The sequence below is a fragment of the Anastrepha ludens genome, chromosome 3 (genome assembly GCF_028408465.1).
Source record: "Anastrepha ludens isolate Willacy chromosome 3, idAnaLude1.1, whole genome shotgun sequence".
Lineage (NCBI taxonomy): Eukaryota > Metazoa > Arthropoda > Insecta > Diptera > Tephritidae > Anastrepha > Anastrepha ludens.
The window spans coordinates 44,566,408-44,591,791 of NC_071499.1; the positions used below are offsets into that span (position 1 = coordinate 44,566,408).

Genomic DNA, 25,384 nt, shown 5'->3' on the forward strand with positions numbered 1-25,384 from the left:
GTACATACATACACACATACAAACATACACGATATTGATTACTTACGCTCATTATCTATAATTTATATTACAAAATAATTTGCTGATGCCGTTTATTATCGCTACACGCCCCGCAAGGCAATCCTTTCAATTTCTAATAATAATAATAATAATAATAACTGTTCAAAATACCTAGAGAACATCCAATTTAAGCGAATTTTCGTTAAACTTATTTACTTCAATTAATATTTAATGTATAAAAAAATAACATTCAGTCAATTATTTCAGTTGTGAACATATATATGTATATATATTTTTTTATCGTATTGTACACACATACACATATGCATTTTACACTATTATGTTTTTTATACACCTATAAGTTCACACACATACACATGTATTCTTAGAAAATATGTCAACATATTAATATTAAATAATTTTTTTCTCTATGCATGTATATGTATGTATGTTTATTTAAAAATACAGTAAATAAATAATTTTTCTGCTTGTTTTACATAAAATTGTTTGTGGAACGCACTTATGAACGAGTATAAAAAATTAGTAAATATAATTTATTAATTTACGTTAAATGTAATAAACCGTTAACTCAACGCAATCACTTAATTTCAATGAATTGTTTTTTTTATTTTTAAAATTTTTTATTAAATTTTTTTTCTAATTTTTTATTCATTTTTTTTTAATAATTTCTTTAATTTTAATCGCATTTTAGTTAATTTTTTTTCAATTTTTTATTCAATTTTTGTCTTTCAATTAATTTTTTAAATTTAATCTCATTTTGTTTCACATTTAATTAATTGCATTCGTTAATTTTTATTTTAAATCTTTGTTTAGATTTTTATGCATATTTCAATAATCAGTCGCACAAATAAATCTCTTTGCTTGCATTTTTCGTGTTGCTTCTCTACAAATCGTTTACTCATCTTACCATTTTGTTTTGTTTAATTATTTATATTTATTTATTACTTATTTATCCACTTACGTAATAGTTTATAACTTTAGCTTTATTAAACTTTCTTATAGTTTAACTTCTTGCTAAGCTCTCAAATACAAAAACCTAATTTAATATATTTTTAAAAAATGCAAAAACCTTTATATTCCTTCTTAGAATAAATAGCGCTTCTGTGCTTGCCTACACCAAAAGGCATACATACACCCCCGGAAATTATTATAAACGCATCACATAATGAGATGTTTTGACTATTTACTTATTTATCTTTTAATTTCAATTACTTTTCTAACCCGAAAGAAATTAGAGTTGGTGACTTGGGTCTTGATGTTGTTCCACAAATGGACAGACCTACAGTTTCAAGCTGACTCCGAACGGCAGATATTTTTTATGAGGTGCTTTTTTCAGGGCAGAAATATACCCGAATGTTTGCCATTGCCTGCCGAGGGGCGCATCCTTCACCTAATTTTTACATGCGATTTTTCTACCGAGCAGAACTGTGCCACAGCAATATTTGTAGACGACATCGTTAAGTGAAAATCTTAAATAGTCAACTGAAAATCTTCACAAACATTTAAACCGCATCTATGAGTGGACAGTTACTTGGCACATAAAATTAAATGAAACAAAATGCGTTCATATTGACTTCACGTGCAATAAAATGAGATATCTTCCGCAATAAATAAATGGAGTGCAAGTCTCGCATACATAACACGGTTAAATACCTGATTTTGACACTTGACACCAAACTCAGTTGGAGTGCTAACGTAAAGAGGAAAAGAGAAACACTTGAAATGAAATTCAGAACCATGTATTGGCTTATGGGTAATCGATCCGTTTTATCCACTTACAATAAAATCCTTCTCCATAAGCAAATGCTAAAACCAATTTGAAGGTATGGGATCCAAGTATGAGGTGGCTCAAGCTCCAGCAACGTACTTCAAATCCAAAGGTTCCAGAATAAAGTTTTGCGATGCGCTACTAACGTGCCTTGATATGCACACATCGGCGACCTTGAACGCGATTTTGACATAGCGCCCGTTGCCGTCGTTATTAGAAAAATGTTCTATCTCATATGAGTAGATTGATGAGATGTCAACAGCGAGGCCTCAGATCTTACCGCCCAATGCAAATGGTTTGAAAGCTTGAAACGCAAGAAGTTGCACCACCTCAAGCAGTAATTAACTCCTTTGCAAGTCTTGTGTATAGCATCTTCGTATTAGATAAAAAATAAATAAAAGTAAAAAAATAATAAAAAAAATAACAAAAAAAAAAATGTTTCGAGGGAAATATAGGGGTTTTTAAAACAAAAACTGTGAACTTGAGATTTGATTTAAATTTTGTACAAGATTTATGAAAATTCGAATTGCATTTTTTTTAAATTTCCTTGGCAATAAATTGATTACAAAAAAATTTATGTAAAGTTACAATTTAGTGTCGTTCCTAGTCGGAACATAGAGCGGTGACTAACGTATTCCATCTATCAAGATTCCGAATATGAAGCCAGCACCAATATGCTGACATTCACACATGTACCATTCATATCCATGTACTTTTGGGTCGTTCTCTTCTTCGTAAACCTTGGGGGTTTTACTCGAGTGCCATTTTAGTGATGTAATTATGATGTCCTTTCGCTATTTCTGGCGTTTAAACTCGACATTAACAGATTCTAACATTGTTGGTGCAAGAAGATTCTCATTCGAAGACATTTCCTTCGAAGGTTTGCTTACTTTGGCCGATTCTGTTTATGACTTTCCAGGTTTCATAACCTGTATGGTTTGGACTGTTTTTGAACTCGTATTAAAAATTCTTAGTTTGGTACGTCTACTAATATTTCTTAAAGCCCAAATTTTTGCTGAATTTATAAAAAATTTGCACTTTATACGGTTGGATATGTTGCTTTCAGTACCTCTATTCTTGGCAATTATGCTACTCAGATGAAAAAAATCGGAGATGGTCATCAAAAGACTGTAATGTCACGAGAAATGGTTCAAAAAGTGAAGAAGCAACTTGAGCGAAATCCCCGACGAAGAGCCAATCAAATGGCGAAATAACTGAAAATATAAATATTTGACCATAGCATCCGCCGCATACTTAAAAATGATCTCAAACTCAAGCCTTATAAGATCCAAAAGGCGCAAGATCTCAACCCAAAGCAGCAACAAGTCAGACTTGAGAGAGCGAAGGAGTTGCTTCGCTTGGCCGAAAGCGCGCAATTTCCGAACATTGTCTTTTCTGGCCAGAAAATTTTTGAAATGGAGCAATTCGTAAACTCCCAAAGCGATAGGGTTTATTTGACCGACCGTTCATACGAGAATTTGAATCATCGCTTGGCCACCAGGAATCAGCACCCGCCGTAGGTAATGGTTTGGGCCACCTTAACCGCAGATGGGCGCTCTCCAATCATTTTCATCGAGCCTGGCGTCAAGTTCAATGTGAAATATTATCGGGAAAGTATTCTGGAAGTTGCTTTGAATCCGTGGGCAGTCAAACATTTCAGAGGCAGACCATGGGCGTTTTAATAGGACTCGGCACGATCTCACAAAGCTCGAGTGAATTAAGAATGGTTAAAAAACAACCTTCAGAACTTCATAACGTTCACACAATGGCTCTCAAATTCACCAGATTATTATTCTCTTTGGGCCATTTTGAAGCCCAACGCACGAACTAAAATATTCACCAGTATCGAGGCGCTGAAAAAATCATTGTCCACGAGTAAGCCAAAATATCTGCAAGTCAGATTTGGGCAGCTTGCGATTCATTTCTAGACCGTCTCAAGGCCATAGTCAAGGCAAAGGTGACAAAAGTAAATTGATTCTTAATTTTGTATTATTTTCAGACATTTTTTACTTTGAATTAAAAAAAAGTAATTTTCCAAACCAAATTTAGGGTCTTTTTATTATAATTGGTTACACTTTGAGTGCCAGACCCTGTACTTATAGAATCCAGTACTGCGATAAGTTAAAGAGTTGAGAGAATGCATCATTTTCTTATACTTGCCTTTGAAACGAGCTCTGCATTCAGAATTATTGTAGAGCTCGCGTATTATATCAATGATTTTTCCAGGTACACCAAAATGACGAAGAGCAATCCATTTTGCGTATTTTTTAATGCTGTCAAATACGCTCTCGAAAACTACAAACAGTAAGTATAGTGGGGATCTCCATTCGTCGATTTGTTCTACTATTCTACGTAACGGGTAAATATGATAAACACAAGACCGAGTAGGCCCTAGCAAACTTGCTTTTCATACCAAAATTTAAAGCGCTATAAAACTGCATACCCAAATTTTTCTTTTAATTTCTGATTAAATATTTTAATGAAAATTTGTCGCATTTTTGCAAATCTTGTAAGGGGTGGTTAAATTTCAAGGGCCGATATTGAATGTGAACCACACCTAAACGTCAACGACAACGTTGGACTTCTTTCTTTGGGATTATTTGAAAGAAATACCAACAGCTATTCAAGAGCTAAAGGATGAGATAATTCGGCACATTAACGGCATATAACCTCAATTATGCCTCAGCGTCATCGAAAATTTGGACCATTGGATGGAGGTGTGCCGACAAGGCTGCGTCGGCAATTTGGCCAATATTTTCTTTTATCCATAATTGAGCCATACCAATATTATCATAATAAAGAGAAATGACAATAATTTTCTAAGAAAATTGTATTTTATTCAAAATCAACACCGGCCCTTCAAACTTAACCACCCTTTATAAAGTTTCAAGCTTGTCTAACTATCGCCATTGCCTCGCCTTAGAATGAACTATATTTTTGATAAAAAAGAATTAAAATAAAAAAAAATAAGTGAGTAAATAGTCAAAATTTCTCAATATATGGTGTGCGTATGTATGTCCTTAAGTATGCCATTATCTTACTCACATATTTGCTTACCAAATTACTACATACCTTTTCTCTACTTATACACACTTATACATTCACTTTGCTGTGTTTTTTTCTGTTTTTTCTTGTTTTTACTTGTTTCCATACTTTCTAGATATTTTCTAGACTTGCTACTTTAACTAGTTGCGTTTCTACAAATATACTTCTCTACCGTAAATGATTAATTATTGTTTGAACACAAACAGTCTCGTCGGATCCCATTCGCTGTCGTCATTAGGGCCGAAACACTCCTCGAAATACCATTCCATTGTTTTGTAGACGTGGCTTAGTGATTTTGTCATCGCGTGATCCTCATCGGGATAGACCTGAAGGTAAAGTGGGAATAAAAATTTGGAAAATCGTTTAATTTTCCAAAATAATTTTTTTATATAGAATTAAAAGCACTAAAAGTAATTGCAATTCGATTCAAAACGAATGCCCTAAATCATCCTGCAAGTATTCTCCCCTTAAAAAGGGTAAGAATAATGAAATAAAATATTCTTTGCTAGATTTTTTTAGTACGCCATATCTCACGAAGTTCACATGACATTGGTTCATACGGTACGCCTATTTTAAGGTGACCTTATGGTGCTTCAAAAAAAGTTTATTGATAGTTTTGCGTTTGGCGAAACCAGCTATGTGTAGCAGAGTTTTTGTAAATGGAGGCGAAAAAAGAGAAATTTTGATGCATTATTCAGTACCACTAAGACCAAGGATGAAAGGAGGAGTAGGTGGATAAAAAAATGTGTGCGACTTATGAACGCAATGCAGTGGTGGCTCCAATTACTTAATTTTAGTAATATGGACGCCGAAGGTTTGGTTTGCTCTGGTGGGAAAATCGTCGAAAATGCTGATATATACATAAATCCACCCTTTGCTGGGTATTTGACCGAGCTCCGCTTTGTATCTGTGATGTGCGTCTTGATGTCATTCTACAGCCGCAGTCTTCGAAAGGCAGATGGGTTGTTATGAGAAGCTTTTTCAAGACAGAAAAATACTCGGAGGCTTGCCACTTACTACCGTGGGGGCGGACTGCTATTAGTAAATATATTTTCTCATTTCGAACCTGTCACTTACCAACCCATTCGGCTACGGTGGTCAGGAAGGTTGTCGAGACGCTTTTATTATATTGCCAAGGAATGAAAAATTACCCCAGAGTTCTCTCTTCTTCTTTATTGAAGCGACAACTGTTTAAGCGATTTGGCCGAGTTTAACAAAGTGAGCCAGTCGTTTTTGTTTTGTCCTAACTAGCGCCATTTCGACACACCAAGTGAAGGCACTTCACTTGATCTTTCTAATACAAAAGAGGCCTTCCGAAACCTCAACTACCACCAGCTGGTGCTGCATCAAATGGTTGCGGAGCCAAAGCATTGGTATACATTCGGGCGGCATGATCTAGGGAGTAGAGTAGCTCGATCTCTATTCATTTTACTATGTCTATGTCGTCGTAAAGCTCATACAGCGCTTTGTTTCATCGCCTGGATTGTCGTCAACGTGCAAAAGTCTAAAAATCTTGCGCAGAAACTTTCTCTTAAACTCTCCAAGCGTCGCTTCATCGGATATTGTCATCGTCCATGCTTTTGCGTCATACGTTAGGACGGGCATAATGAGAGCCTTGTAGAGTGTTAGTTTTGTTCGTCGAGAAAGGACTTTACTACTCAATTGCCTACTTAGTCCAAAGTAGCATTTGTTGGCAAGATAGATTCTCTTTTGGATTTCAAGGCTGATATCGTTAGCCGTGTTTATGCTGGTTCCTAAATAACCGAAGTCTCTTATATCCTCCAAATCATAGCAGTCAACGGTGACGTGGGTGCTGATACACGAGGTCGACTGCTGATTTGATGAAAGGAGGTACATCGTCTTATACTCATTTCCCCAGAATAGCCAGAAAAAAATTAGTTTATATTGGATAACCTCAATTATGAAATTTCCTGGTGGTCGCTGCTCAGGAATCTAATGGCAATTTTGCAAAATTTAAAGTGTTGTACTCAATGAGGCGGTTAGTTTAGGTGAGGTTATGGTGGTAGTCGATCAGTGAATAGGTCACTTAGATCTTGCAGGTCCGTTGTACTATCACTGTGCGACACGGGAACCTTATTTATTTTTCTTCGTGAAACCATTTTGTAGCTCTTATGAAGCACAGGATTGGTTCAGTCTCCCCGCCAGAGAGCTCCGTAAGATGATTGAAAAAGTATTTCCCTAGAAAACCCGCTCTGATTTTAGTTAAGGCTGGACAATTGCAAAGAAAGTACTTAACTGTTTCTTCCTCTTCCTCATCTCTAGAACTTCTACAATATTCTCAAGGAATGTTTGCCAAATAGCCAACGACCGGTTATATAAGCCAGGAATCTTCGAGATAACCTCTCTTGAAAGGATCTTTGTTTTTCCTTATTTATTTGCGGTCACAGTAGCCTAACTGTTACGCATGTGCTTTCATCTCCTCATGACCTATTGGCCTTCGTTGAAAAGTTGGCTTCAGTTGAAGAGTAGTCCCTTTCCTGCCCTACCTGCCCATGCGGGACACGCATTCTTCTACAGTTCAAGGCTCGCAAGACAACGTGAGGAGTTAGCGCCACGATCATTGGAAGACAGCCAAGTGAGACAAATTTAACTGGCAGTATGACCAATTCAAAACATTGCTGGGATGCTACACACAAGTTTGTCAAGTAGGTGTTGCATACGCTACGCAAGCAGAACGAAGAAAGGGGAACAGGAGAGCTGTTTTAGCATCGGCAGCTAGAGCTAAATAATATCAACGCCCTCGGCCGCATCCGAGCTTCCCGAAGAGTAGGTCGGCTCAGACGTACCGACGACAAGTACAGACGCTTGAGCTTACGACTCACGACCATATCATGCGTAGACAAGACGGTAATGCACGTGCCATTATCGCACCCTTTCGTTGAAGAGTAGCCCCTTTCCTGGCTAACTCATCGGCTTTACAATTTTCCTCAATATCTCTGTGCCCCTGAACCCAAATAAGGCTGACTTTGAATACGACACTAATATCATTTAGGGCACTCCACCGCATACCTGTTTTAAAGTTCTTTTCTCAATATTAAGTTTCCTCGAGAATTTCCTCCTTCCACATTGAACTTCAAAGGCATCTTCACACCCTTAAAAACTAGCGGGGAGATTATATGAAGCCTATGTTTCTTTGTAAAGAAAATTAGTTCAGTTTTTGCTGGGTATATACCGAGGTTCCTACTCTCCGTCCAGCTTGGTTTTGTTAGGGCACAGAACATCTATGAGGGCATTAGGATGTTTGTTTTTAACAGCAATTGGCATCTCCGTAAGCAGTGACGTGGTAACTCCCACTCTCCAGGGTCAGAGTAGAGAGTTTACCGCCAAAATCCAAAGCAGAGGGGGAGAGGACTACACTTTGGGGTGTGCCTCTGCAGACCTGTTGACTTAGTGTAGTTCTATTAATTAAGCAGTTGCTTTCCTATGATGTGTATGGCATTTATCAGAGCAACAGCGTTTGGTTGAAGTCCTAAATCTTCTAAAGGCGTTTGGGGCGGTTGAGTTTAGAAAAACTTGATCGGATCTGTTCGAAAGTTGCTACTCGGAAGATTTTGGGTTCGCTGATTATCCAAAAATCGCTAAGCGGTTACTACGCCACTCAGGAAGAAGCAGAATATTATAATAAATTTGGCTTTTTGATGAATTTATGGCTGTGCAAACTGTGCACTACTCAATTATTATTTCGAAAATTGTGTCTTATGTCATGCGCTGCTTTTTAAACTCTTCTGCTTATCAAAGTTTTCTCCTTCACACCTACATGGAATATCTTGCATAATTATTTACGTAAAGCTGAGATTTTGTTGTTCTTAGAATAAGTTTCAAGTCGTTCTCAAGTCACGTTCTTTACCTCTAGTTTTTGGCATTAAAACTTTGATTGCCCGCTCGCCAGTATATACATACAAATACTCGTAACGCACATGCAACTCACTACACGAGTACCTACCCGCATTTGTATCATTCACTCACCTGATGTCTGAACTTCACTTGCTCATCAACCAATGCACGCACCAACATTAAGGTGTGCTCCTGATGCACCAGTCGGTCCGCTGTGCCATGTATCAACATCAAATTGCGATTCTTAATATTGCCTGCTTTCATCGTCAAATCGGCCTCCTGCAGAGCGCGCAAGTAGTCACCCTTTAGCGGAATGTAACGTTCAGTGAAAAATGAGTCTGCAACGATTTCAAGAGTTGAAGTACGCATAAGTAGCGGAGTGTTTAAGAGGGGAAGAAGGCAGAGTGTGATGTAAAGTAACTGTAAATTGCATACTTACAATGATAGCCAAAGGAGACGATTGGGTTGACGGCAACAGCGCATTGCAGCACCTGATGCGAATCATCGATGAGTGTCATGGTGGCGGCGTAGCCACCGTAGCCCCAGCCGTAGGCGCAAATACGTGCCGGATCGATGAATTTCAAATTATCGCGCAGGTAACTAAAGGGGGGCGAGAAGAGCAAAGAGAAATTTGTAGCAGCAGTGGTGGAAAAGCAAAGAATTGATTTAAAGAGTCTATGCTATTTTGGGTTTTATGCACTAATGCTTTGAGTATTAGAGTAAGCTTACGTTAATACGCCAAGTTGATCCTCCACTTCGACGGTGCCCAGCTTGCCGTGCACTTGTGTGCGCAGCAGCTCACCTTGAAACCCGCTGCCACGGCCATCAATTTGCGCGACAATCATGGAGTGTTGACTACTCAAATACCAGTTCCAGTCGACTTGATACCTTTCGGTGACTAGCTGTGAACCGGGCGCGGCGTTGCTGCAATTAGTAAGCAGAAAGAAAAAGTTGTTAATTTTTATAGATTTTCAACTCTCTTTCACAGTCACTAAATCGTAGTGAAGTCTTTATTTGCATTCTTCAACTCACATGTGCAGGATGAGTGGAAATGCGACCTCTTCGTCCTCGCGCATACCTGGCGGCAGGTAGAGTCGCACTTGCGCATGAAAGCCGTGGCGTATTTCAACGCTGAATGTACGTATTTGTGGTAAAGCTAGCTGCATTAGGCGATGCCTTAAACTGGAGCCCGCATTTAGCACATAGGTCTTCATGTTGCTTTGTGTCTCTACCAAGTAAACACTAGGCGATTCGGGACCTAAACACTCCTGCACGTAGTAGGAGTAATCTTTGCTGAAATAAATTTTGTTGTAAAGACAATTCTTCGGTATATCATAGTAACATTCCGTCTCATCATCACTACGATTCCCACCATCCTCTACGCGTATGCCTTGTGCTGTCAACTGAAATGTCGATATGGTATTGTCGCATGTCAGACAAGTTGGCTGCGTCGATGTGATGTACGTGCGATTGGACTGCGTCACATTCACTTTCAGACTGATCTTATATAGATGCCGTTCACCGGGGCGTTTTTCCGGTGCTGCCATAAAGTATACAATCGAATGCGTCTCATCCCAGCCCAGCAATTCGGTGACTTCGAAACGTCCCATTGTGAGCGGCACGAAACGACGATCTAACGATGAGATGAAGACGACGTGACGGAAGTGGCCATGTTCGCCATCGCGCACTGGAAGACGTTTGAGTAGATAGCCACCATTTGATATTTCATAGGTGGTTTGTCCGTTGCTCACATTGTGGAAGCTATTGTTGCCATATTGTCCATTCGCAAGTATTTGCTGCTGGGTTCGCTTGAGATGTGCACTATTGTGCACTGAAAAGATGGGACGCTCGGCTGGCAGCACCCAGCCGTCGTTTACTGTCACTTCCGTGTGTACCGGCTGACAATGGAAATCGGGCGCACGACAAACAACGGTTGTGGCCTTGGTTTGACCACGATTTGTGAGCGTGAACGAGAGGTCGATGGGCGTGGCCCAGGTGAGTGCGCCAATGTAGCTGCCGTTCGCTAAATCAGCTGGAAGTTTGATTTGTGTGGGGAAGATGTATTTGAGAACGGAGAGGTTTACCACATTAACGCTGACATTTGGATTGATTTCGCCCGCCTTGGGGTAACGTTGTGTCAAAACGGCAGGATACTTAATGTCGTCACCCATCCAGGTATATCTAAGAGTGAGGGAGGAGGGAACAAGAAAATTTAATCGCGACAATCAAAACTGAAGATTTAATTTAAGAATTTTTGATATGATTTTCTTCGAGAGGACTACTATTGCAGGTCAAAGCTCCCACAGAGCTGCAGCGATGTAGTTGATAAATGCCATGGACTAAAAAATATAATTAGTTGATCCACAAGTTGTCCTAAGTCTCGCATTGTCATATGTCATAAAGTTTTTAACTGTTAAATAAATATCTATAGCCAACAATCTCGAGCCAACAACCAAATATTTTTTTTTAATTTGTAAAATGACTTGTGCGGTACCCCCTAAATATATTTGTATCTATATAAAGTCCATGCTGTACAACAATACGACACCTACGAACACTTTGTGAATACCTTAAATGATATAAAAAACCATTTCGAGAAATTTTATTGCGTTTCCATAGACGTATACTTCATAGATTCTTGTTGGCCGCCGTAGCCCAATGCGTTTGTCTGTTACCACTATGATAGTGCCCGTGATCGAAACCCGCTGTAGGCACGACACACCAAATGGTAGGAAAGGTTTCCCTAATAGCGGTCATCCCTCCGAAAGGAATGACGAGCCTCAAACTATATATTTCTACCATGAAACAGGTTATCGTAAAAAACTATCTGCCGTTCGAAGGCGGTGTAAAAGCAACAAGGGACCAAAAGTTGGAACAGCGCATTGCGTCACTTAACTAATGGCTGCGAAGATGGGATCTTGCTCATAATGCCGCTAGGCACACGAACTCATCCATAACCTTAGAAAAGTGGATTACTTCCTCTCTTAGCTGATGAGAGAGGATGTTTCATGGGTGTTTATCCTATTCGATAGATATGTAAGAAGATATATGAGGTGTGCACTTCGACCTCATGGTCTTTTGTGCACTCTACTCATCACAGTACCTCACCCAAGCCAAGTTCTCTTATTAAACTCAGGATAGAGCTGGGTTGGGTTGAGCATATGCGCCTTTCCTCTGGCTGCAATTGGCCACTATGTTTCAACCTTCTCCGCGCTATAGCACTGCATTCCAAAAGCAGATGCATTGTAGTCTGAGATTGGTCGCAGAAACGACAAGAGTCCGCAGACCAAATCCCAATCATGTGCAGATGACTTTGCAGTCTGCAGTGGCTTGTGAGGATGCCCGTGAACATTCTCAGGTTATCCTTGAGGAGGGTTATGAGTTTTTTAAACCTCTTTTGGTTATACCCATCCAGTAGGGATTTTGCCTGGCATAGCTCTATAGTTTGGTTCCAGCAAAACACCCATGGCCCTAACTCTTCACTCCTGAGCTTCTCCTTGATAGTGTGTTGTCGCACGGCAAGAAAGGGCTCGGGTCCTATTAAAGAGGAGGCTGCAATCTCTCTCGCCAAAGCGTCCGCTACTTCGTCTGAAGTTACACCCCTCTGTCCTGAGACCCAAATTAGCCGGACGCAATTGTGCATTCCTAGTAGATTAAGTTTGCTGTATTTTCTGCAAAAGTTTTGTCTCTCCGCTTCCCTACACTGTCCTACCTGCCCAGAGGAGTTTGCAGGTACGCGACACGTATTCTTCTACAGTCCAAGGCTCGCAAGAGAACTCGAAGAGTTAGCGCCACGATCATTGGAAAACAGCCAAGTGAGACAAATTTAACTGGCAGTATGATCCATTCAAAACATTGCTGGGGTGCTACACGTAAGCTTCTCAAGCAGAACGAAAAAAGAGGAACAGGAGAGCTCTTTCAGCAGCGGCAGCTAGAGCGAAATAAGATTAACGCCCTGAGCCGAACTTCTGACAAGTGCCAAATTTAACATGAAACAGTGTTCCAGAGCAGGTCGACTCAGACGTACCGACGACAATAACAGACGCTGCAGCTAACGATTCACGACCATATCATGCGCAGACAAGACGGCAATGCACGTGACATTATCGCACCCTTTCGAAACTAAAGTAATGGAGACTATCAGCGACATATAACTTCCATACGCCCTTTATAGCTCCACCCTCGATGCAGTTGTTGAAGTCAGCCGAAGAGGGGAGGTCTGTTTTGGTGGGAGTTGGCCTCACATATCCTTGGCGTGATGACATCAATCGAACTGTTTCTCAAATTTTTATCCTCTCCTTCCAAAGAAACAAATCGTAAGGTGTCGGGGTTGTTTAAAGAGTCCCTTCTCTTTTCGTTCTTCCATCCATACTAACTTTCTTAGGTCTTCTTTAGAAAATGCATTTATGTGTGAGTGCTGGGGTTTTCAAGAGTATGAGCTTCCAGCCTACACAATTTCAAACAAATACCTATAAATGTTAAGGATAGGTTAGGTTGTAATGGTTGCCCAGAGAGCAGGTCCACTTGGACGAAAGAAGTTTGGTTCATCTTTTGTGATACCATTGCAAGAGGGAAAAAGAGGTGAACAAAAAAACGATAGGACGAAAAGGAGAGGGGTGAAGAGGTTTAAGTATTTGTGGACTATGAACGGTGACTAATTTGCGGTTGTGTTAGTCGTTTTATGCTGCTACTGAGGTGTGAACTATGAAAATTAATGACAGTGCGCCTATTGCTAACTTCGAAAGGAAAATTTTAAGGAAAGTGTATGGACCCATTAAAAATGAAGATGGCAGCTACAGAAGTAGGTAGAACGCGTGCTCCGTATGCCAGCTGAGTCCGCTGTAAGGAAAGCCATGACTGGAAAGATAATTGGTGCGAAGGCGAAGGGAAGATCGAGAAAGACGCAGTAGGAAGCGATCTCACAGCAATGGGAATTCGCAACTACGAAGGAAAAGCAAGCGATATAACACTTTGGAGGATTTTTCTAAAGGAAGCCTTGACGCACCCCGCGTTGTAATGCTGTGAATGAATGATGATGATGCTGCTGATGAAGTCCATCCTTCCAGGAGTAGAGCGCAGATTGTCAAGGGGATCCCGATCCTCTTCTTTCGCGGCCACACTAAAGGCTCACAGGTTCTTTATCTGGCCAGCTCGTCGGCTGCGCAGTTTCCAGCAATGCCACTATGACCAGGTACCCAGATTATCTTTATGTTGAAGAGTTCTGATGCAATCGAAAGTGAGACCAGCCATTCCCTTATCAGTTTCGAGCGCACCATAATATACCCTAGGGCCCTAATTGCCGCTTGACTATCGGAATAAATATTTACCTAAATAAATGTTAAGCATTCCACCCAAAAAAATACATCGTTTAAATTGTAGAGCATAGACAAGCGCATCGGATTAAAGCTAATGGAAAATAAAGACCATCTCATTTTCTGCAACGATGTGAGAAATCGTAGAGTAAATGAGTTGAATGAACATAATTGGTTAATATAAAATAAGGAGAGAGGATGCGAAAAAAAAAATAAAAAATCAAAATAGAATATCTTAATGCTTCCTTAGCCATAAAACACTTTTTTCTAAACGCATACTAATTTTCCCCAAATTCTGTAACACATTTAATATCATTTTAAATATTCACAACATACTTGTACTCATTCACTTCGCTGTCGTTGAATGTGAGAAATGCTAAAAATAGGCCATCCGGCGAAAAGGTAAGCCCGCTGCTACGCCCATTCAGCTCCGGCACGTTCTCATACGTCCAATCCGGGATGCCATTGTAGACGACACCAGCGCGACCTGGCACAACAAAAGACATGACAAACAAAAAGAACAAGTCATACGGTTAATGACACTGTAATAAAAGAAGAAGAAGAAGCAAAAAAGGAGGAAAGGAAAAAAGTAGGAAAAGGAAATAGGAGCAGCAGCTGCAACAAAGCGTCGCTTTCAACGTGTCAAGAGGCATTACGAAATTTAAATAACACAAAATGTTAAGGAAGTGAAATGGTAGTGAGCAGAGCGCGTAATAGCTCCCCTCTGTCTACTCACAATGATGTTCACTCACTCACCTGTTGTTGTAATGCGACAAACAAGTTCGCCTTGAACCTTTGGCTTGTAGTAGATGTCATTCTCGTACACAAAGGCGATTGCCTGATTTTGTCCGAATGCTTTTACGGCACCACCATTTGAAAATTGAAAACTGCTAGGCGGTGGCTTGCCAACGCCGCTCATAGACGCACCGCCACCCGTCGCCGCACCCGCCAAACTGTTGAGCAATATGCTGCCACCAGACGCATTGCCGGCTGTCACATTCGCAGCAGTGCCCGCTGAACGTGCGGCTGTTGTTGTTGCGCTTGCGGACGGTGTGGTAGTCGTCGTCGTGGTGGTGGTGGTTGTAGTTGTGGTTGTGGTTGTGGCTGGCGTAGGTTGGAAATTGGGCGCCCAAGTAACATATTGCAGACGTGGCGGTTCAGCTATGTTCTCTGTTGGTCCCAGTGGGAAGGTGTTCGCTGTTTGCACTTCGTAGACGTGATGTCTTTTGTTTGGTGCGTGTGAAGTGCAGAAAAAAAATGTACGAAAAAGAAAAATTAAAATGCAATTAAATGGTATTTGTGTGCCTTGTGTTATAAATCCGCTTAAACTTGTATGTACACATGTGTGCAGAACAATAGTAGCGCGATTTTTTGAAACGTGTAGAAATTTTTTATATTTTTTTATTTGATTTTTAATATATTTTTTATAAAAACATAGTATAAACTACATGAAAAAAAAGTAAAGAAATACTGTTAATACCACAAAAACAAAAAAACAAGTTGAAACTATGAATAAAATTTAAAAAAAAAATTAACAAATCTTCATCATCATTGCCATCTTTTAATCATAATCTTTAGAAGGGTACTAAGTATGTGGTTTTGTAGTCCAATCAATTTTGGTATCATATTATGCCAGCTTAAAGCGGCTCAAAATTTCTGACAATTTTTGAGAATTTTTTTTACGGGGTTATGCATTTTCCTCCATACGAACGAATGCTCGAAATTTGTTTGTGTGAAGGATGTTGAACGTCGTTTTTTCGCCTGTGAACAACTGCTCCGAGTATAGCGGGTGATTTTTTAACTATTATCTTTTTAAACACTTGGTTTAAACAGCTGACGCACGTTTCGTGTTTTGTTTCACTGTCAAATATCTTCAGTTTGGTCTATAATTTAACCATGAATCGTCCGACAAACGAGCAACGCTTGCAAATCATTGAATTTTATTATAAAAATGCGTGTTCTGTTAAGAAAGTTTATCGCGCGCTTCTTCCATTTTATGGTCAGTTTAATCGACCCACTGAAGCGGCTATTCGAGCTATTGTGACTAAATTTAGAACCAAATTTACATTGTTGGAGATCAAACCACCAACACGCTTACGTAGAGTGCGAACTGAAGAAAATATCGCAGCTGTATCGGCCAGTGTTAATGATGACCATCAATTATCGATTCATCGCCGTTCGTAGTAATTCGGCCTCTTTTACTCAACAATATGGAAAATTTTGCGAAAGGATTTAGGTGTGAAGCCTTTCAAAATATAGCTGGTACAAGAATTGAAGTCGAACGATCTACCGCAAAGCAGAATTTTTGGTGAATGAGCTCTTGGAAAATTGGCCGAAGATCCGCTTTTTTACCGAAAAATTGTGTTCAGCGACGAAGCTCATTTTTGGATCAATGGAGAATTGTCGGTTTTGGAGTGAAGATCAGCCAGAAAAATTGCAAGAGCTGCCAATGTATCCACAAAAGCAGAAAAGGTCACAGTTTGGTGCGGATTATGGGCTGGAGGTATCATTGGACCGTACTTCTTCAAAGATGCTGCGAGTCATAACGTAACTGTGAATAGTGAGCGCTACCGTGAAATGATACCCAACTTTTTTTTGCCCAAAATGCAAGAGCTTGACTTGCATGGCATGTGGTTTCAGCAAGACGGTACCACATGCCACACAGCACGCGTAACAAAGGACTTGTTGTATAAGGAGTTTGTTTTGGTATAAACCATTGTTAAATAAAAATACTAAACAAATTTAAATTATAAATAAATAAACAACCAAAAATTTTCAATATGTCCCGTTGCTATTATTGTGAACATGAGTGTGTGTGTGTGTCTGTTATTAAAATAACAAGACTAATGTAAATATTTATTAACACACTGTGCATGCCAATTCTACGCTACGGAATTGGCACTGTAATAAAATTATATTGTGTTTATCAGCAACTGTAAAATGTTTATCAAGCGGCATGTGGCCAACTTGCCATTTCCTTTATCATTTCCAAATCATATTTTATTTTAGCGGATATTCGAACATAACAAAGTATTTCAAAATGCCTCTGAGTTGGACTATGTAAACAAATTCTCTTATTATTTGCGGAAATTGCAATTTTTTGGTTTCCTACAAGATACCTACACTATTTGCAAATACTGTTTTGAAGAGAGATTTAAATTTATTAAAGGAAAAAGTCAAGACATAAAATCTCCAAGGAATTCGGCACTTTTATAACGCTGCATTGTGGCAAAAATTTTCTGTTCTTGACGAAAATATTGCTGACAACTCAAGTTTTATCCAAAACAGGGTACACTTTCCAGTTGTGCGCCGCTTCATGCTTTAGTTTTCACATACAGACAAATGAACAAAAAAATATGATTGAAAAATAAAAATTAAAAAAAAAAATAAAAATAAAAAATAAGTATTTCAAGCTGCACTTTTTTCACAAATAATCGAGGGCTAAAAAAATTAGAAAGCCAGACAAGACGGAATTCAGCATTCTTACAGATGATTCAACGATCTCTCTTTTTATTTCAATTTTTTTTTTTGTTTCAATTAATTTCTTTCTTTTTTTATTTAAAGTGTAAAACATAAAAACAGTGTTTACAGAGCTCGGAAACCTAATATGAGCTTAAATTACTAAAGATAATTAAATAAATTAAAAAAAGAGTATACAAATTTATAAACCTCCTTCTTTGACACCGAAAGTCAAATAGAACTCGAAATCTCATTAAATTTTCTCAAAGTGCGGGACTCAATTTAAACGCGCATAATTCGTATTAAACCATTTAAGATGAAATGGTAAGTGCTGAGTAGAATTCAAGAAGGGATATGAGAGCGAAAGCCCCATAACAGAGATGAACAATCAATTTCTTCTTTATTATTTCTATTATTATTTATTATAATATAATTAAAATTATAGATTAATCTAATATAAAAGCTCTAGCTACCAGGGCTATCGGCTTAGTTAAGTGATAGTAAATGTAAGTAAATATAAATTATAAGACCAAATAAGTTGAAATATATTTATAGCTTTAAGAAAATTTGACATTTTTATTATAAAGGGTGGTTAAACTGTAAGGGCCGATGTTGAATGTAAACCACACCTAAACGTCAAGCTTTTTTCTGCATTTCATTTGACACTTTTTAATTTCAGACTAACTCAATGTCAATCATGGAAAGATACACAATCAAACAACGCGTTAAAGTTATTCAGGCTTATTATGAAAACGGGCGTTCAAATCAAAATGCATATCGCGCACTTCGTGATTTTTTCGGTCAATTTAGTCGTCCAAATGTGCGTACAATCGGAAAAATGGTGTAAAAGTTTGAGCAAATCGGGTCTGTAGGAGATGTGAGAACACCAGTGCATGCTCGTACAGCTCGTACTGCAGAAAATATTGCTGCTGTTCGCGATAGTGTGGTTGAAGAGCCGTGCACCTCTACTCGTCGTCGTGCACAACAATTGCACCTCTCACGCTCGTCGTTGATGAACATTAGATATGCATAAAGACTTGCATATTTACACGCTTACAAGGTGCAATTGACTCAAGAACTAAACCCTCTTGACCATTTCAAGCGTCGTCAATGGTCGGAATGGGGCCAGGAAATGGCAACAGTGAATGACCAATTTTCGAAGAAAATCATCGTCAGTGATGAGGCACATTTTCACCTCAGTGGATTCGTCAATAAGCAGAATTGCCTCATTTGGGCGAATGATAATCCAAGAGTGATTGACGAAAAACCAATGCACCCACAAAGAGTGACTGTTGGTCCCGTTTATGGGCCGGTGGCATCATTGGGCCGTTTATTTTCCAAAATGGGGCCGGTCAGGCAGTTACAGTGTTCGCTATCGTGAGATGATAACGAACTTTTTATGGCCCGAATTGGAAGATATGGATGTGGACGATATGTGGTTTCAACAGAATGGTGCCACTTGTCACACAGCTAACGAAACAATGGCTCTTTTGCGCGAAAAATTTGATGACCGAATAATCCCACGTCGCGCCGCTGTCAATTGACCGCCAAAATCATGTGATTTGACACCGTTGGACTTCTTTTTTTTGAGTTATTTGAAAGAAAAGGTATTCGTCGATAAGACAGCAACAGTTCGAGAGCTAAAGGATGAGATAATTCGGCACATTAATGGAATACAACTTCAATTATGCCTCAGCGTGATCGAAAATTTGGGCCATAGGATAGAGGTGTGCCGCCGAGGCCGTGGCGGCCATTTTTTGTTCAATACGTAATTGAGCCAGATCAGAATTATCACAGTAAAGAGAAATTACAATAATTTCTAAAAAAAATTATATTTTATTCAAAATCAACACCGGCCCTTGAAACTGAACCGCCATTTATTTGCTTCAGAAGGGATGGAAAGAATGTTGATTGGATCTGCGGAGATAGATGGAGAATATAGCAGAATGTGACGTATGGTTAAGCGGCTCGCGTTGAAAAAGTTACACATTGGCTGCGGACTCTTTGTTAAATGGTATTGGTGTGTTAAAAGCGTATGGCCTAGCCTTAAACGTACAAAACATCGGTTCATCCAAGTAGTAGTCGAAGTTGGCAGTATGGGGGGTAGCGGAACCGGGTGGATTTACTTCTTCGTATTCATGCTGGTAGATATACCAATTGGCGTCCAGGTGAGACTTTGAAGCTCTGGAGTATATGGTTTTAATTGATGTTGTACTAACTGTTGTATGCCTGAATGTCCAGATGTCCACATTAGTTTTGCGTTTGGCGCTTTCTCAATTAACAATTGTTGCATGAGATATATTGGGCCTACATCCATTCGAATGTTTCTTGCAGCATTGAACACTGATTGGCTATCTGTGCATATTAAAACCTCCTATTTAATCTTTACAAGATTTAATGCTGAAATTATGCCCTGTAATTCAGCTTCAAAGTTATTGGCGTCCTGCGGTAGTAGTTCATGAGAAAGGGTTTGCCCAGCTTCATTTGTAACAGCAAATACGATGCCATTGACTTGCTTGGTGCCAGCAGTGAAAAGGAGACTCCAACCACTTCGTTTCAGAGGGTGCAATATGTTCCAGAAAATTTGCTGATATGTTGTGTTGTTGGTGCACTGTTTACGTAAAATGCATAAGTCTTCGATAAAGCTTTCAGAGGTGAGAGCCCAGGGTGGTAGCTTGGTTTGAGGCATTCTCATTGGAGATATCTTCAAGTTTAAATGATCGGCGAGCTCTTTTACCTCGCATAATTTTGATTTATGTGAAAGTGGTCTTCTTCTTTTATTCAGTAATTGAATTTCATGGGGAAGAATATGAGTGGAATCGCAGAATAAATTAATTTCTTCTTTAATTACACTAAACACAAAAGACAGCGAGAGTATAGACTTTCTACGCTCTAGAGACTTTAAATTAATTAATATTAGGAGGGAATTGTAGAAAGGGATGCGATTTGAGAATTCGAACGACTCAAGAGCTTATTAAAGGAAATTCATTCAATTTCGTCAATTGCAAAATGGTCATAAGGCCTCCAGACAAATGTTGGATATTCTAATATAGAGCGAACAAAGGTAGTGAGCAGTAATTTGAGCTGAACTGAGAGCAAGAAAAGAAGCCGCTCATTAGATACAACTTAGCACCACTACCGCTACTGACCGATTTATTATGATTTGCTATGAGACCCGTATGATGCCAACTTGAAAGCAACACTAGCATACAAGGAGGAGAGTTCCAAACGAGCTACATTCAAAAAAAGCTACAAAAAAAAATAATAACAAAGTTCCGATAATGGATTTTGGTGTAAATGTCTAAAGAAAAGTGCATTGGAAAAATTGGTTTGGTTAAATTTCAATATATGTGGGCAAAAAGTAAGGTGAATTTGGTTTTAAAATGAAAAATCTTTATTTATTCTCGTAAATCAATTTCATCCCCTTCAAAATAGTCCCCTCTCAATGAAATACACTTATGCCAACGATTTTTCCAATCCCCGAAACATGCCAAATAGTCCATTTCCGGTAAAGCCATCAGCACCTTCTTCGATTCAGCTTTTATCTCCTCAATCGACTCGAAACGCGTTCCCCGGAGTGGTCTCTTGCGTCTTGGGAATAGCCAGAAGTCACACGGAGCCAAATCAGGCGAATACGGTGGTTGCGGAACGATATGCGTGGAATTTTTGGCGAAATGGTCACGAAGAACGAGTGCAGTGTGAGACGGTGTATTATCGTGATGCAAAAACCAAGAGTTGTTGGCCCATAATTCTGGTCTTTTTAGACGAATTGCTTCACAAAAACGACGCATGACGCTCAAATAATATTCCTTATTAACAGTTTGGCCAGGTGGAAGGAATTCATAGTGCACCACACCACGAAAATCGAAGAAAACTGTCATCATGACCTTTATTTTTGAACGACTTTGACGTGCTCTTTTCGGTCCGGCCTCGCCATTGGCACGATATTCGTTTGATTGGTCGGTTGTTTCAGGGTCGTAAGCATAAATCCAAGTCTCATCTCCCGTAATGATGCATTTGAGCTTGTCCTGATAGTCTGAAAGCATTGTTTCACACACATCAACGCGACGACTTTTTTCCAAGAAATTGAGAGTTTTCGGTACCAAACGAGATTTGACTTTTCGTAGGCCCAAATGGTCTTTCAAAATGGTTTTCACAGATCCTTCTGATATTCCGATCATACTCGTATCAGTAAGGTCTTTAACAGTCAACCGACGATTTTTGAGCACTAACTCCTTCATTTTATTGACGTGTTGGTCATCTGTTGACGTCGAGTCGATGGTCGTCCGGAGCGCTCCAAGTCATCAACACGTTCTCGACCCTCTTTGAAGTCTTGTACCACTTATTTCTGCGACATGGTCGAATCACCAAATGCCTTCTGCAACGTGCTAAACGTTTCCGCAGCCGAAATTTCATTCCGCAAACAAAATTTGATGGCACTTCTCTGCTCAATCAAATCAGACATTGTAAAAATCGAAAAATGCACTCTTGGTCATTTGGTAAACACAAGCGTAAATATATTACTGATAATGACATTCACATGAAAGTTGGCCCAGATGTTATTAACAATGCTGCCAACTCATGAAAAGAATAACTAGAGCGAAATTTTAGTCCCGCGAAGTTTGACAAATGAATTCACCTTACTTTTTGCCCACAATATATATAGCTGCATACAACTTCCATTTTGATTTATTTCTGACGTTCATGAATTTTGAATTTTGAGGTTTGTTGAATTAGTTTGAGAAATTACAACTTAAGATTTTTTTAAAATAAACAATTATTTTTTAGTATCAGGGCAGCTAATACCTGTATTTATTGCCTGAGGTCCACCTTTTACTATCCAGCAAACAAATCAGCTATTCACTAATTCGCCTGGAAATGGTCTGTCTCACTACAATTTTACATAGTAAGAAGTAACTGCGTCGCCAATCCCGATTAACAGCGCCGTCTGTCTAGGCGCTATACGATTATTTTAAAAATTGCAGCTCTATAAAATGTTCAGCTTTCATTGAATAAATCTTTCCGTACATATGCAACTATATACATACGCAAGTAACCAATTAAATGGTGATTGACCTCCGAATCATTTGTCTTCCGCGTATTGTTTATTTTGGCATTGCAAGAGCAAACAAACATACGGTGTTAGGTGTTTACTGTTCGCTTTTCTCATTGATTAATAAATAAATAAATATAAATCATATTTGCTAACACTCACCTTGAGCCCTCCGCATTGCTGTCAGATTGCAAAAGCACATATTTTTGATCTGGCGATACTAGAAATGATTCAGCATTCAATTGGCGCTGAAAGAATTAGAGAAAAAATATTATATATAAAATTTTAAGTATTCCAAAATAATATTCTTTAAAGCTATACTTACGAATGTTGAGTTGGTCATTAAGACCCGCGTTGTATAATTGTCTAAATTTAATATAGATAGACCACCCGTCGGGTCACGAAATATCAGTTCAACGTCTAAAATTTAGAAATAGCGAAAGAGGGTCGTCATTAATATACAATGGGATTGAGCCTGTCACTCAGCTGGGTGCGTCGCATATTTCTTATCCTCTACTTACCACTACTCCAAGTGCCATTGAAGGGCTTCCATTGCAAGCTTTTGCCTAAAATATCAGTCAGCACCATGTGACGGCCGCGTATGCGCAGCCCTTCATCCTCTAATCGTATGCAAATTAGAATGGAAATTAAATGAAGTGAATTAATGTTGTTGATTTACTGGGGCCAGGAAATTGAAATTCGACTCATAGGGTGTGTCGCTTAATACGTATAAAAAGCTATGTATACAAGGTAATATATTATACACGAATTGCCTAAATATGTATGTATATTTATACATGTAAAAAAATGGTAAGGGTATGCATGAAATTTACGCAAAAATAGTTTCCTTGCAAAATTCCGTTTAGTCTACTGCGTACAATTCGTTTCATGCCTTCTGGGAAATTATACTTGTTGCTGTTATTTACACTCGTTTACTACCACTACTTTTATTTTGTATGTATAGCTGTTTGCTTCTGTATTTCACTTACCTGGCGACAGCAGGAATATGGAGAAAATTATAAGACTGAAGACTGCTGCTATTACTAGCAATGCTATAAATATGCCGCGCCAATTACGTCGCTCTGGCGAGATGGCAACCAGCTCCTGCAAAATAAACAGAAAACTAATTTCAATTCCTGCTAAATGAGTTTATTCAAAAACAAATATTCAGAGTAGGTTTCGAAGTATTGAATTGATCGGTGATGCGCGAAAAATTGTTCATGGCAAAATATTATATTAACATACTTTTTTTGGGGGTCATGGAAATAGTTATTACCGAGAAGCAAAAGGTAACTGGCTACTTTGAAATTGATTTATTTATTGTTATGTGAAATTAGACAATGAATTACTTATTAAATTTAAGCATTAATTTCATTTCATTAATTTCAGGGCCGGTGGGTTAAGGGCAGGTAGGCTACCAGGACAGGTAGGTTAATAGCTGACAGGCAGGTGAGTTAACAGGGAAGGTAGGTTAACTGCTGGCTGAATAACCAAATTTTGTCTCCTAGCTGGGCACGGCAAGCTCACCAAAGAAGATTGAGAGATTCCTTGATGATGCGTGAACCGAATAGAGATATAGACTAGAATACATAAAACAGTTCTGAATCAACTACTCCATTTTCTTTAAGGGGCCACTAACGCCACTGTGAAAATTCAAAAAAATCGATTTTTTTTGCATAAATTACTAGTATAACTACTCAAGAAAATGTGGTAAAAATTTTAAAGCGAAATTCGCTTTATCCCCGATTCTATGTGCACTTAAGTGAGCGCCCGTCGGTTCGGCCACGTAGCGCTTACGATACGATGCTTTATTTCAAACGCATTTTTCTCGAAACGACTTTTTTTTGATCCGACTAATGAACCGATTTTAATTTTCTTTTTTTTTTTAATTTTTGCTATCGCATTGGCTATCGTTGTACGTAGCCGATTTTCAAAATTTTGAAAATAACTATTTTTGTGGGCCTGTTGAAAATCAAAATAATGGTGAAAAACACAAATCGAAATTCAAATCACCATTTTGTCAAACAAAAAAAAAAAAAAAAAAAATATATCAAAAAAACGGCTACGCACAACGATAGCCACTATTGTGTAGATTAATAAAATTTTTGGTGTTTTGATTTTAGATGATTATTCATTGCTGTATCGCTGCAACCAGATGACGTCATTTTTTTTAACTAGTTACGTTTTTTCACATAAATTTGTCAATTTTCAATATTTTTAATACAAATTTACATCAACATAGCTTAATACATATAATATATAATAAATTGCCATTTGTCCGATCTTCGAATAATTATTCCTACTTACAAAATATAATCATTCCTACTTACAAAAAAAAAAGAATCCCAAAAATCGACTATTTTTTGATCCCCACAGTGGCGTTCCCCCTTAAGGCTAAACTAATGTAATGCCGGGATTACAGAAAACACGTATATATTGTACAAAACATGTGTCAGCCCTATCATGACATACACAATTGAAACCCGTGCAGATACGACCATAAAACAGCGTATCCTTATCACCATAGAAACGCAAACGCTCAGAGCGGTTTGTGAGCACACAAAGCTTGATCATATCAGAAACGAAGAGATCCGTTCATTATGTTATGTTCAAGACATCTGCAAATGGAGCCGAAGACGTCGGAAAGAGTGGCAAAAACATGTAAAGGGAATGGGACCTGAACATGTAGCCGGAATCGCAATGGAGAATAAACCAATAGACATTAGACTGCCTGGAAGACCATCGAAACGATGGAATGAGTGCTGGATGTCTGAATCGCAAAATGATTGAATTGTGTATATGTATTAAATTTTGTACTATAAAATTGTTTGCATAATTATAACTGATACATTTCTAACATTAAGAGAAATT

At 38.7% G+C, this 25,384-nt stretch overlaps 1 protein-coding gene across 1 annotated transcript; it reads right to left on the reverse strand.

The window, feature by feature from the left end:
• Positions 1–753: 753 nt before the first annotated feature.
• Positions 754–25,087, reverse strand: LOC128857470 (inactive dipeptidyl peptidase 10). Its single transcript, XM_054093226.1, has 12 exons — positions 24,986–25,087; positions 23,503–23,617; positions 23,035–23,133; positions 22,839–22,933; positions 22,676–22,761; positions 14,758–15,224; positions 14,338–14,488; positions 9,722–10,870; positions 9,419–9,613; positions 9,129–9,289; positions 8,822–9,027; positions 754–5,160 (listed from the first exon to the last, which is right to left on the reverse strand). The coding sequence occupies exons 1-12, from the start codon at positions 25,085–25,087 to the stop codon at positions 5,020–5,022; spliced, it is 2,967 nt and encodes a 988-aa protein (XP_053949201.1). The 3' UTR covers positions 754–5,019.
• Between the last annotated feature and the right edge of the window lie 297 nt (positions 25,088–25,384).